This window comes from Falco cherrug, chromosome 4 (assembly GCF_023634085.1).
Source record: "Falco cherrug isolate bFalChe1 chromosome 4, bFalChe1.pri, whole genome shotgun sequence".
Classification (NCBI taxonomy): Eukaryota; Metazoa; Chordata; class Aves; order Falconiformes; family Falconidae; genus Falco; species Falco cherrug.
The window spans coordinates 31542672-31556790 of NC_073700.1; the positions used below are offsets into that span (position 1 = coordinate 31542672).

The 14119-nt window shown below is 44.5% G+C and overlaps 1 protein-coding gene and 1 long non-coding RNA gene across 2 annotated transcripts; one reads left to right on the forward strand and one right to left on the reverse strand.

Moving 5' to 3' along the window:
• Window positions 1-2345: 2345 nt before the first annotated feature.
• Window positions 2346-9505, reverse strand: LOC102060022 (cytochrome P450 2K4-like). Its single transcript, XM_027803967.1, has 9 exons — window positions 9154-9505; window positions 6826-6988; window positions 6483-6632; window positions 6036-6196; window positions 4996-5169; window positions 4323-4464; window positions 3582-3769; window positions 2959-3100; window positions 2346-2599 (listed from the first exon to the last, which is right to left on the reverse strand). The coding sequence occupies exons 1-9, from the start codon at window positions 9349-9351 to the stop codon at window positions 2412-2414; spliced, it is 1506 nt and encodes a 501-aa protein (XP_027659768.1). The 5' UTR covers window positions 9352-9505; the 3' UTR covers window positions 2346-2411.
• LOC114015599 (uncharacterized) lies at window positions 9142-12124 on the forward strand. Its single transcript, XR_003559613.2, has 3 exons — window positions 9142-9262; window positions 9642-9898; window positions 11441-12124. It is a non-coding gene; the product is annotated as an uncharacterized LOC114015599 (long non-coding RNA).
• The last annotated feature ends 1995 nt before the right edge of the window (window positions 12125-14119 follow it).

Consider the following 14119-nt stretch of genomic DNA (forward strand, 5'->3'; position numbering starts at 1 on the left):
CTCTCCAGTGTGGGTAGAGCCTAACTTTATCAGTTTGACCCAAAATCAACTTCATCCTGCAACACCAGCAACAGAGCAAAATATTTATTTATTTAAGAGATAAGGTCAGGCTTGCAGTAGACTGCAAAGAGAGCAACAGCAAAACAAGCGCAAGCAAGTGTAGCAGCGACGCCTTTCTTGTTACACAGCTTGTCCAGCAGACTCCTCGAGATGTGACCAGAAGCTGGAGCTGGCCTGACAGTACAATGCACGTACAAGTGCAGTACCAGTACCAGTACAAAGTACGGTACAACTAGCAGAGTGCTGCCTTTAGCTGCGTGAATTAAAGCTGGTGTGAAGAGTCAGTGTCTCGGCCACAGCCCACCCTATCACCCGCCTCACATTCTTTTCCTCCTTTCTTTCCTTCCACTTGCAGCACAGATCAGCTCTAGGTGACCATAACTTTAGTTTTATGTTACAGATTTACCATAACTGCCCTGTGAGTCTCTGTAATGTTCTGTTTCTCCCTTTTTGCTTTTCATCCTAACCTGCCTTTCCTGCCTCCAAACCAACACAAAAGCATCTTCAGTGACTCCCTGCTCCCCAGCCCACAGGTAGTTGCCTGCCTGTCTCGCCGCACACGAAGGAGCCTCCTCTCTCGTACCTGCACCCCCGTTCAGGTCTCACACACATATCACGCTTCCCTCAATGGGTGCAGCTAATTGTTCCCTCTGCTACTAGCTGAATGAATTAATGGAATAAGTCATTAGTTGTAGTAATCAAACAGCTGCTCTAGGATAGCCACAGTCTCTGGGGTGTCACCAGCTTTCTGCAGAGAGCCCCATACGACAAGTTAATGGTACAGGTGAGCAACTTGGTAACAAAGTCTAACCTGCTTCTCCTTCCAGACTCTGTTACCAGTTTCACATCTATTTTCACAGTGACTACATTTAAAATCCTATTAGCTTTGACAGTCATGCACGATCTTGCTGGAATAATGTGAGCATTACCAGCTCTGAATTTTTAACTTCAGTTCCTATGTAGGTGGCCAAAGCACTTTTCGCGATCACCAAAATTTTGCTTGCCGTTGGTTTTGTGATGGAAGCACATGTAGCTTCCGTGGGAGTCTGTGGTGGTGGTTTTTGCTCAGCAGTGCAGGCTGATCTGTTACTGTGCCTGGAGACCTTGCTGCCTACCTCTGACACAAGGAACGTCTGGAGAGGAAGGCAGCTTGAAATGCCAGGGGCTATGTATCTGGTGAGGAGCTGAAGACAGACAGTAACATTTTGTAAAGGGTTGAAGCCCCGTTTTCATTTTTTTTTTGATGAATATGGACATGAATATTGTCCCTATTCATCCCAACACACCTGATACATAAGACTGTTGAATTGGGAGACTGTGGATGATGGTTCACCTGGAAGTCAATGGAGAGAGTGAGCAGTTCAGACCTTATGGCAGTTGAATAATCCACTGAAGGATCCTCTCTGTCTCTGTGGAGGGTAGAGAGGATCTAGAAAGCAACAAGGTGTAAGCGGAGAAGAGGGCTGAGCCTTTCTCATCTCTGATCCTGCTGCCCAGTCCCAGGCTGCATCGCCCTCACACTGCCTCAGGCTTGTGTCCAGCTTTAGCCACGCTGATTCAGAAACTCTTCACTTTCTGTGGCAGGTCATTTTCTGCCAGTTTAGTGATCTAAGATGACCCAGTAAGGGACCAGGCAAGTACCAGAACCAGCATGAAGCCAGGAGAGGTGAGGGAGTGGTAGAAATGCTGCTAGATTGGCCCCATCATAAATAGGCTCTTCAGCATAAAGTGCCAAGTGTGAGTTGGAATGAACCCACTTCCCAAACCACTCAGATGTTTTCTGATAACTGTCCCGTGCCTGGCTCTTGGCATCAGCCCATGTTACACCCTCGTGTCTGGGACTCTGTAATAAAGATAAGGCAGGTTGTATCACACAATGGAAGCTCAGTCTGAGGCTCAGCTGAACAACCGTCCTGGGGAGATTTCTAGATGCATTAAGTGTCTGTTGTCTCCAGCTGGGCCATGGATAATCAGCCTTGCTATAGAGCTTGGAATTTAGGCTGGGAAATTCTCCACGGAGGCTCTCAGGGGAGAGTCCCTGATGGGTTACATCTATAGAGGAGGCCTGAAGCCATTTCATTCTTTCAAACAGCCCTGAAAACTGCATCTCTGATGTGCTGTTCCAGGAACGAATCACATTGTTTCTGAGAGCAGTACTCAGGGGTGTCTGAAGGGTTTGCATTACACAGGCACTGCAAAAGCTGTTGGAAAAATGGCATGAATGAGAGAAAAATAGCAGCGCCCGGTGTCTTCCTTCTCCTAAAGCTCAGGTACAGACAGCTTTTTTCCCCCTGTAGCTAGACTTGCTTTCAGCCTTGAAGTGTTCACTACTCTAACACCGTGTCATTTGATCATTTATAGGGCACAGCACAAACCAGGTGAGGCATGGGGTTCAAGGTAAAGCCGACATCAGCAGTGAGATCTAGGTCTGACTTATCCACTCCTGGAGGGGGCTGGAAAACAAATTTGCGGAGCAAGCCTGCAAAGAAGAGGAACAGCTCCATTCTGGCCAGTCCTTCTCCAAGGCAAGCCCTTCGTCCTGAAAACAACCAGGAAAGAAGTAAATGATCAGCACCGTGACTGTTAGTGTTGATGTCTGAGACATGCTAAACTGGATATACAGTCCATAAGAGCAGGCTGCTGAGGTAGGAAATTTTTCCTTCCTTCTCTCTGTATGTTAGAGGTGCTACTGACTTGGTCTCAAACCACACAGAAGCCTGTAGGTATGTGAAATGATTCAGTAACTGAGGGTAAGTCAGTGTCTCCAAGATATCTCAAAGAACAGGTGGTTACCTACAGCAATGGTGGACAGGAGAAAGGACCAGAAATCCCCCATCCTGTGTTCTGTGTCCCTGTGCCATTAGCCTAGCCCCAGGTGGTGCACAACCCCCCTCTCACCTATGGAGAATGGAATAAAAGACTCTCTCCTAATGAAGTTCCCACTGGCATCCAGGAAGTGAGAAGGGTTGAACTGATCCGGGGTTTTCCAGTGTAACTCGTCATTCAGAGCGGAGGTCAGCAGCGGAATAATCTCTGTACCCTGAAAGGGATCACAGAAACTCATGGTAGCTGTTTGCAGCAGATCACTTTCCTAGTTGAGCTAGGCTGCTTTCTTTTTTCTAATGTGAAGAGGCAAATAAGGCTAAGCCACAGCAAACAGAACAGGGGGGATGCTTCCCTGCCTTACTGCGGCTCTGCCTGTTTATCAGTAGCTGCTGCTGTCCTTCTGGACAATGAAACATTCCTTTCTTACAGAGTCAGGTCTTTCAAGAAAGATGCTGAAGTAGAATTTCCACATTTGACATAAAAGATTCAAACCAGTGTGATTTAATCAAAGCCTGTCACAGACCACAGTCCAGTGCATGTTCGTAACAGCTATCCTGGATCCAAGACAAAGGATCACATCATAGATTAAACCACATGTCACAGTCTCTTGAGATTTTTGTATCCTTTCTACTTGTCTGCTTTAAACAAAACTATAAGAAATCTATATAGTGTGAGCTGCTAGCCTCAAAGCTCACCTTAGGAATCACGTAGCCTTGGAAATTTACATCCCTAGGAGTTGATCGTGATACACCCATTGGGACAATATTGGCAAACCTTTGTATTTCATGTATCACTGCATCTGTATAAGGCATTTTTTTCCGGTCCTCCAACTTAGGCAGCTCTCCTGGTTCAATGACGTGGTTCATTTCTTCCTGAATCTTTCCTTGGGGAGAGGACAGGATTAAAAAGCTGATAACCCTCTTATCTTGCAACTTAAATGGCTTCTAGTTTGGCCAAGATGAAGAAAAGGGAAAACTCTGAGGGATATTTGGGAATAGCAGAAGTGGGTAAGCCAGGGCATGGTGTGGCTCTTTCAGGTTTGTTGCTGACTGAAGGGAGCTTAAACTGAGTTACTAGAGTACACCCCATGGCTGATCCTGATTACACACCTTTGTTACCCCTAACCTTCCACTGAAACAAGATCAGAATCAGCTCCTGAGGAGACCTTCAGTGACGTAAGCCCATAGCCTGCGGGAGAATAACGATGGGGGAGCTTTACTGTAACTGTAGACTGGCCCTTAGCCTCTCCCACTTGGCTGGGCTGGTTTATTGCAATCCAGCTGAATAAAATTCCTTTGTAAAGTCAACGGTTGTTATCGCTCTCAGAGTACTCAGAATAATTACTCTAGACAACACTGAATGAGTTCCACTCCCTTCCACAACCACAGCCTTAAGCATGCAACAGTATATTGTACAAGATGACTTCTCAGGCTTACTCTGAATTTCTGGGTATTTCATCATCAGAAGAAGACCCCAGCGCACAGTCGTAGAAGTAGTCTCAGTCCCAGCAGTAAAGAGGTCCAGGGTTGAAAACAACAGGTTTCTGTTGCTGAACATAGTGTGAGGTTTCTTTGACTCCTTCAAAACATACAGGTAACGGCCATAAGTTTTACAGCAAGCGGTACCAATATGTAACTGTGTTGCCACCATTTTTATCTGCATTTCAGCTTGTTGTGATTCCATATGCTCTGGGAAAGGAGATATTTAGCATTTTAGCATTAGAGCCCGTGCTCTATGGAATTTGACTGGTCCCAAGCGTACGTGTGATCCCCAGGTCTAGTTATTAGGTTAGTTGGAATTTAGTTACTGCAATGAAGTTTATCACTGTCCCATTCTTGCAGGAAGGTTTGGGATGATTTCCTCCTTCTGTGTGCTGAGTGGTAACATTTCCCACACATGGGACATCATGACGAGTTCCCTTTAACCAGCACTTTCAGTGGAGCTATGGAGTGAGTACAGCACAGCTCACTGTGGGTACGAACTTTGATATATTATGCTCACTGCAGTTCTTCTGTTTCCACTCACTCCCAATCCCTGACAGATGGCCAGTCCTAATATGAAGTCAGAGCTATGAGAACAGAAAGACTCTGAGACTTAGCTTTAAAGTACCTGTTGTTGCTTCATCAGAAAGGCATCAACAAAGCCTGTTAAGTTACTTTCATTGAATTCTTCTTTGTGTTCCTGGAAGAGCTTCTGGAGAAAATCACCCAGTTCACTGACATTTTGTAGCACAGTCTTGGAAGCTCCAGAGAGAAATCCAAGGGATGGGTAGAAATTATATAACTGTGGAGCAAGAGAAGTCTTTACTGTTAATTGGCATTGTGAACACATACTGGTATATCAAATCACCCTGCTGGTCCCTTGTCACATGCCCTGACATTTCAGGCCATAATTCCCCCACATTTGTTTGTGCAGTCCAAGCAGCTATGAATTGCTGCAGAAACAGAGTGTTTTCTCTCTTATACCTCTGCACGAGTCCTTGCCATGACTTTTGGAAGATTCATCAGCTTAATCTCCTTCCAGGGCTGTTAGCTGGTGCCTCATCCTGGGAGAGTGTCTGTACACAGTGTGTAGCTCTGAGCTGTGCTCGGGTGGTGCTTTTCAGGCTTTGCTAGTCTGGATTTACACCAGCCACAGAGCGGCTCAGAGACTGCTCCACTGGTGTTCAAAGGAGAGACTTTGTGTCAGGAAGAAATGGACTTATATCAGCTGTTAGTTTCCCAAGATTCAGTTTCAGTGGCCAAAATAAAAGAAAAAGAAGTTTGTCAAACCTGCTTATAGGGGAGACAGAACTAAGACAGTTACTGAAGGTGTAAGATAAGGAGGCAGATTTAAGATTGCATTTCAGGGCCCATCTCTGATATGAGAGACATATTGCACTTCTGCTCTTCAAAGAGGGTAAAGTAGTTCCTTTTGTGAAGACTTGGTGGTTTGTTTTTTTTCTTTTACTAAATAGGCTTCTCAGACTAATTGCAGGGGCCTGTGAATCTGTGTGTTGCAGGTACAGAACTGCAGGTGTGTTCCTTGCAGGCTCGTGGGCTGATACCGCTCTTGTTCTCAAGCAAGATGTGGGACGCCAGGAGGACAAACACAGGCAACCACATATCCCCCCAAAACCTAAAAGCTAAAACATAAAATCAAGCTCTTACCAGCACCATAGGGGAGCCCAAGAGCTTAGTATTTTCATTAATCATCTTCAGCAAAGTTAGAAATACAGGATCATCATATTCAAACCTCTCTCCAAACAATATAGAGCAGATGACGTTGGATACAGAGTTGTTGAGTATCATTTTTGTATCGAATGGTTTCCCTGTATTTCAAGAAATGAAAACAAAGGATGATGGGATTATGCTCGTTCCAGTCTGGTTTCCTACAGAAATGTAGTCCTGAGCTCCCAAAGAAAAAACTCAGTTACCACCCAGAATGCACAGTAGGGAACTCGGTTTCAATGTTTTAAGTCCTCAGTATAATAACCTACTTCAGTGTATGCTGAACTTTAACCATGAGATACCATTTGCTCAGAGTTAAACTTTCATTAACCTTTATTGTTCTGCTAGACATGTTTTCTGTCTCTGGATGAAAGTCTTCACACTCACCCTGATAGGATTCAAAATATTTGATAAGGGAATTTACTTCCTCCAGGATTCGTAACTCGATGGTTCTCTTTCCCATTCCAAAATCTCGCAGTGTGGACAAGGTGAATCTTCTCATAGTTTTCCATAGCTCTCCATGGCTGAATGCTATGCCTAAAATAAAGGTGTAACATCCTCATGTTACCTGTGGTTAGTAAATGTTTGTAAGGCCTTCTTACACACTACTACCAAAGCTACTTGATAGGCTTTTCTATAAACAAAAAGCAGTCTGTAAGAGGATGATACTCTCTGCAATATAATGAACATAGACAAACTACAAACAATAACCAACCAAAAGGTTGCTTACCATTTCCCTGTGTCATTTGCCTAAATATGGGTATTTCTGCCCTTTCTCCAAATTCTTCAGCATGATTTAAAAGGGCATCCTTGATGGTTTCATATCCAGACAGTACCACAGCTTTCCTGGGTCCAAAATACACAGTGAAGACATTGCCATATATCTTGGAGAGCTGTCAAGGTGAATAAATATGTTAATCCAAAACCAGATTGGGACCCAAACGCTATCAGTAGCCACCCTAGGTGGTTTCTAGCCCAAAAGGAGCCTCCCAGCCCTGCCTGAAGTCTCCAGGTGCTGCTGTAAAGCAACTAATAAGCAACAGCTATCAATTGCCAGCATCTCTGCTTGCACCCTGTTTGCACAACAAGGTGTCTGCTATCAGAGAAGTCAATAAAATGCCATTGCATTCCTGTGGTGTTCTGCAGTAACAGGCCAGCCTAGCAATCCTACCACTCGGAGGCTGGTTAGAAAATGCTGTAGCAGGCAGGCCTGTTTATTTTAATGCCGTTGACCTGAGGCAAGCGGGTGTGCACACATCTTTGAGGTTGAAGCCACAAACACTACGAAAACAAAGCTAGACAATAGCTCTGTCTTTCAGGACAGCACTTGTCTCTAATTATGGCAAGGTGGGTAGTGTAGCAGTCATTGCAAAATTATTTGCGGGCCACCAGAAACTTGAATCCAGCTAGGAAGCATATTCTTGTAGATAATGTCACAGGAGCTCCAGGCTTTTATAGCAAATTAAATATGAATCATCTGTTACACAGAAGGGTGGCTTTGACAATCTAATCATTCACTCAGTATTTTAGACTTCGTTTAAGCACACTGCAAACCATCCGCTCCAAATGTCTTCTTGCTTCCGATGTGCCTGGGTTACCATTTGCTATGCATTAGATACATTCCGGAAATTGAATTTCAGATTAGAAGCATCTTCTGTTATTACAGCAGACAAATTGAATTTGTTTTCATCAAATGGTGGTTTGACGACTTGGGAGATAACATTAACACTGGTTCTTTCATCCCCAGCAGCTTACGGAGTGTGTGGCAGAGCCAGGGGCAGGGAATCACAGCCGCCTCCTAGCCTTCCTTTGGTCATTTCTTTGCATTAGCACTTCTTGGCATCAACCCTGTTTTTTCTCAGCAGCAAAAGTATTGAAAGTGGCAGGCCTGAAAGCCTAAAGCAAGCTGCTTGGCAGATTATAGGAAATGAGTCTGGTGCCTTCTTGTGAAATTTGTATCATAAAATCCCCCAGTATTGTCAAAAATAGTTGCTTTTCCATACTGGCACCCTCAAACATACCTATGATCAGCCGGGAGCTCAGGAGCAGAGAACCATCAAAATTGTGCTCTGCACAATCCTCTGCACTGTAAATCAAGGCAGATGAACACTGCTATAGGAAATCTGTACTTTTGCAGCCCAGGATGCCCTTTCTTCTGCAACTAACTGGAGAATTTCAGTGTCTGCACTGGCCCCTCACCACGGCTCTTCAGGTGGCTGAAGGAGTTCACTGGGGACTGGGTTTATCCCCTTGTAGTGTCTGGTAAGCACACACGCAGGGTATGTGGCAAGTCACTCATGGCGCCTCAACTGTCTCTACAGAAACCAGAAGAAATCTGAATTCACATTGACTTGTCCCCACCTCCCTGTGGGAACAGAGCAGACGTTTTCTGAAACAAAAATATTGCACCTGGCTTTATAATATTTGAGTCTTTTTTTTCTCTTTGAGAAATAAAAGTAACCATGGAGCTGTGTAAGAAAAAGCAATTTGTTTACCTAGATACAGAAAAGCCATGCATCAAGTCTTAAATAAACCTGGGCAGTGTGTGCGTGCAGGGGAAGGGTTGAGGAGGCAGAGTTGAGCTTTGCATTGCAGGGATATAATTAGCTTTGGAAATAAATGTACGTATGAACCCATCTCCTCTACTGTGGGGATGATTCCCTCCCTCCCTTCCTCCCCCCCTTCCTTCGCAGAGGTCTGTCTGCAGACAGACATCTCTTCATGGCAAACAGTCCTGATCCGTCAGCAGACTGATCCAATTCGAGTCTTCTACAGGCTCTGAAGGGTTCAAAATACCAACGATATGGAGCTGACTGCAAGGGGTGGAGGTCTACACTTGCGTGTGTATAAAGGAAAGAATGTGTGTATTATATTTATGTATATAAATAGGTGTATGTGTGTGTATACCTCTGAAGGTAAAGTCACTCTGCCAGCCTGCCTATGTATCTCATTTCTGCCCTCTACGCAATGCTAACACAATCGCATCTCCATTTCCCTAGCTGCATTTCTCGCTGCAGGAATTGCATGTTTTCCTCCTGCCTGCTCGCTCAGACCCTACCTCTGTCAGCGACTGGAACGGCTTTTTCAGGTCCACCACATTCAAGTTTCCGATCAGAGGAAGAGGTCGCGGCCCAGGAGGCAAATGGCAAACCGACTTCTTCAAGCTGGTAAGGAAGTAAAGGAGAGCGACTAGCCCTGCTGCCAAAGAGAGCAGCAAACTAGAGCCCACGTACTGCAGCAGACTCTGTATGGCCATGTCTGCACCAGAGTGTGGGCGTGAGCATCTTGGGGTCCTTTTATAGCCCTTCTGTCATCGCCTGAACAAGCCTGAAGTGGCTTTACACAGAGAAAAGGACTCTGAAGTCTTGTTTACTTCTATTTAGACCAGATCTACTTTTTTCCCCCGCCAAATAAAGCACCCTATTTTATTCTGAGACATGGATTATCTTAATCTGGAGATCCTATTTCTCTACAACACTAGGGCAAGGTGTTTGTTTTCCAGTGAAAATCTGTGTTATGGGCATGTTGTGGTCTACATGATTTCAGGGGCAGAATGAAGGGACAGGACCCATGCTGGATTGCTGTCGTGGTGCCAGGTCACAAAACTCAGCTGGACCACTGGTGATGCAATGGAGGAAGCAGGACGCAGGAGGGAAAGCCCACGATAATGTATGGCCCAGGGTGCAGCTGGCAAGGAAGGCAATCTGTCCTCAGGGAAGACAAGGCTGACCAAGGAGGAATTGGAATGGTGATGGCATGAGGATGTGCCAATTCAGGAATGAAGGTGACAGTAGGTCTATCAGGTGAGATAATCGGGTGAGTCTAATCAGGTGAGAGCTCTGATTCTCTTTGTTTTCCTGCCACCCCAGTAAAATCACCTCCTTGAGCAAGACAGTGTTTACATGGTTGACACTGTTATTGATCTTTGTCCCCAAAATCCTCTACCTGCAATTCCAAAATGCCCTTGAAACCACTTCAGTCACTGTTTCACAGTTTACTGTCCAGAGGACTGTGTGCCTGGATGTCCATGTCTGTCTCTAAGTTTGGTGATGACTGCTTCCCATCTGTCCTGCCTGTTTATGAGCAGATGCATGCGATCCTCTAGGAGAAACCATCCCCTCCAGGCAATCCTTCTGCCTAGATCAGGAAAGAGATCCTGGATCTTTGCAACCCGCGAGGAGCCAGGATCAGGCTCTGCAGCTGGCCAGGCAGGGCGGGGAGGTCAGAGGCTCCTTGGGCAGCTGTGGCAGAGGGAGTGCCAGCCAGGAGGAGAACACAGCAACAGTTTTGGCGCTCCAGGTGTACTGAGTCATGCACCATGCCAGGGCAGGGTCCTGCAAGAGCCCGCATGCCCGGGCAACAGCTCCCCAGGAGCCATGTGCACCTTTTGCATCCCTGGGGGATGACAGTAAAGCAGAAGTGATCATGAACAGGACACTGCAGTTTTAAATGGTGGCTCTGGGCGAACAGCCAACTTGATGCTCTATCGCATATTCTCAGGTAGGGATATTTTGCTCCCTAGTTGCAGATTCTATCAGATTACTGAGCCGTGCTGCTGTTCAACCCTTTAGAAATCTTTAGTTTTAATAATACTTTTGTTAGAATCCTCCAAGGCTCCCGGGTGCTGGCTCCAGTGATGGAAAAATTATGATTATTTATTAATAATAATAAAAGTACATTAGCTGAAGGCAAAGGGAATCAATAAACTCTAACTAGGTTGACATGAAAGGTGCCTGCACGTCTGCCTGTTCTTCAAGGCTTGTTAGCCGGAGTGGAGTTTTTCACAATGGGGCATTACCCTGCGCAGAAGAGGACCAGGCAGGGTGGGCAAAGAAAGGAGGGCAACGGATGGTCATGTTCCATTTCAAGATTTGCTGCACAGCTGTCAGGTCTTGGTCTGCACCCTCTTCTCCCAGACGTTTCCAAGAATATCCTGTTCTGCCAGACTCTTCTCCAAACAAATGGTATGACCATGGGACTCTTGAAACTTGATAAGATACAGTATGAGTGAGGAAAAAACCCTACATGGGCCCAGTTGGGTACCAACGGAGGAAGTGTATTGTTTCTGTTTACATGTAGCCACCACTGCTCTGTTGGAGTAGAGCTGGCTACTGCCATAGAAAGCAAGAGCACCTTCTCAAGGGCTTTCACTGTAAAGCTTCAGGTTGTACCTGGTGATAATAGAGGATGAAATCTTTCTCAAGTAGTGAGCCCATGGCCTTGTAACCTGCTGGACTGATGCATGCACTGTGGGAAATGACAGATGAGTTCTGCCGTGGGAGGGAATCATTGCAGTTTTAAAATATAACTAACGTGATGTCCTCATCTCCATTTCTCCCTCACAGACCTTGGCTTCCAGTATGCGATCCTGAACACAGCATGTGACTAAGTTGCCGGCTTGCAGGTGAGACATCCCACATGGGGCTGGGGAGAAAATGTGGCTCCCTGCTCACATGTCTTTGTCTTTCTACCAGCCCAGGCCAGAACCAATAGCATCTTCAGGTAAGCAGACTTTGTGGGCATAGCTCAGGGAAATAAGCACTTCCTCTAGACAAGGAGCCTGTACATTAAACAGCCACAGGATCATCTAACTTCTCTGTGCTCATCTGGAGAAGGACATATAATCTTCTAATGGGACACAGGTTAATAATGCTACAGTAACAGTAGGATAATGCAGACAAAGAGCTGTTATAAGGCCATAATTCAGTCAATGAGTTCTGATAACATAATAAAACATGAGAGTGAACACCAAGTGCTTATGTGCCTTGCAAGGCTCTGCCACTGATTTACAACCTCAAGAGATGCGTATCAGCCCATGCATTGTTATCAGGGATATATAAAGCATGAGCACACCCTATTAAACATTAACATTTTTAAAGTCTCAGATGTGTTAAAACTCAGGCTGCTCCTTGCTAATGGATTTTGTTCAGTGACAAATGTCAATGCAAAAAGAAATCAAAAGCTTTCTGACTTTGACCTCTTTCAATTTTTTCAAAATTATTTCATTGTTTTATTGGCTTACACCCACTTCTTCCCATCCTGCAAGTCGGTATTTCTATAGAATTGCTGCAGGGTAGTAATCACTATCTGAAGTGTTCGCTGTGCTCATTTTGATACAAATAACTTGTACTGAACTTCTTTTCATTTATCTGTCAAATCAGTGTGTGTTGCACATCTACTTTGGGAATAAAGGCTCCTGAAAAATACTTTTAAAAGTCATTATTTCACTGCAAAATTTCAATGAAAAATTCTTGGGGGTTTTCCGTATTCTGACCCAAAAGATTCTATGTGATGAGTCTGGTCACTGGGAGAAGAAAATAAAAAAATACGTGCATGGGACTAGTGCGTTGTCCCTGTGCAGAGCCTAAGGTGATGGTATTTCCCACTTGTGCTAAGCATTTCCCACTTTTAGCAACAAACCATTCTCAGGAACTTTGTTGCTTATAAAAGCCTTGTTCTTGGATTGAATAGATGTCATTCCTTCATGAGTCTCACTCACCGACAAAATACATGGGAGAACCTGGGGTTTAGTGCTAGTTATGCACTTTATAATATGCATATCTATAAAAATATTTGCAGTCAAATCCATTGTGGCTATAGCAGAAGCGTGATCTTCCAGACCCCACACTTAAAGCCAACAAGCCGAGGCAGCCTGACCTGGGAAGTCAGTATTGAGAAAGTCAGGTTATAAAGATTTTATTTTCAAAATATGACTGAACAGATCAAATGCCTCAGCATAGCTCCAAGGATCTTTTTGTTCTGGGTCTCTAGCTTCAGTCTACCTCAACACAGTATTGCAGAATTTATATTAATCTGAGGGCAATTTGGGGCATATCACAAAGTGGTTGGTAGGTATCTACAGAGCCAGGGTCCCAGCATCTTACTTTTGAGCCCCCTGTCTTGATGTAGTTAGAGATGTGGATTTAGATACACCAGAATTGTAACTAGCAACGTAAGAAAAAAGTTTTCTTTGGCTTTCAGCGCAGTGTTACTATTTCTACCACGTTTCCCTCTAACCTGATGAGGCTTTGGCTCAGTCATAACAGAAAATGAGCTATCATTCTGTACATCTTTGTAGAGCACATAATATATTAAGGCCCTGACCTTACTGGCATGAAACTACAATTTCCCTGTAAGTGCAAAACAATAATATTTCATTAATCATCCACAACAGAAATCCCCATTCCCCAGACTATTCTAGCAATATTCTGCATTTTTTCTTGTCTAGGAACCTGAATTAAAAGGGAGAAAAATGGTTTACAACAGCCTGTGGCAGTGATGTAGCAAGAGACCTTATATAAGAGCTGGCGGTGTGCTCGCAGTGCGAGGGTGAGGCATAGGAATGAGTGATCCTGGAAGGATGTTTCTCTGAGGTGTGTTCTGTGCCTGGGCTGGGAACAGCAGTCTCAAGGGCACAAATTCCAGCGTCTGAATGTGCTTGGTCTTGTTCAACTGATTAATTTCTTACAGCTATCCCAAGTCAAGCTACAAAATCCCCTAGTACTATACTCAAAGCCTTTCATGGCTCGTCAATAAATTATTTTCAAATTAACTACCTGATAATTTGAATCTGTAGGCTCTTAAAAGATGCAGCATGGTGAGAGAAAGGAAAATAATGAAAGTCATGGACTTTACCCTGCCCATAAAAAGGAATAAAGGTTCTGCTCTGATGTATTATTCAAGCTGGTGCTTCCAAAAGTAATGCTAAGTATGTAAAAACTCCTTCTGAAGGTACATTTGTACAACTGACAGGTAAGCACCAATAGTGGAATAAGTTTCCAGTGTGATCTGACAACACTGTAAAAGAGTAAACATTTTTTAAATGTTACTCTAGTCCATAATTAATGACTCTCTAGTCCATAATTAATGACTAACAGCTCTGATTCAAGCAAAGGATTTTTCTTCTTTTGAATCTGTCAGGCTGTGTAATTGAAAGGGGAAGATCCAAGGTTTTTCCTCATTTGGGGAGCCTTCTGATTTGAGCCTTCTGATTTTTGGAAAGGGCTCAGGACTCCAGACTCCAG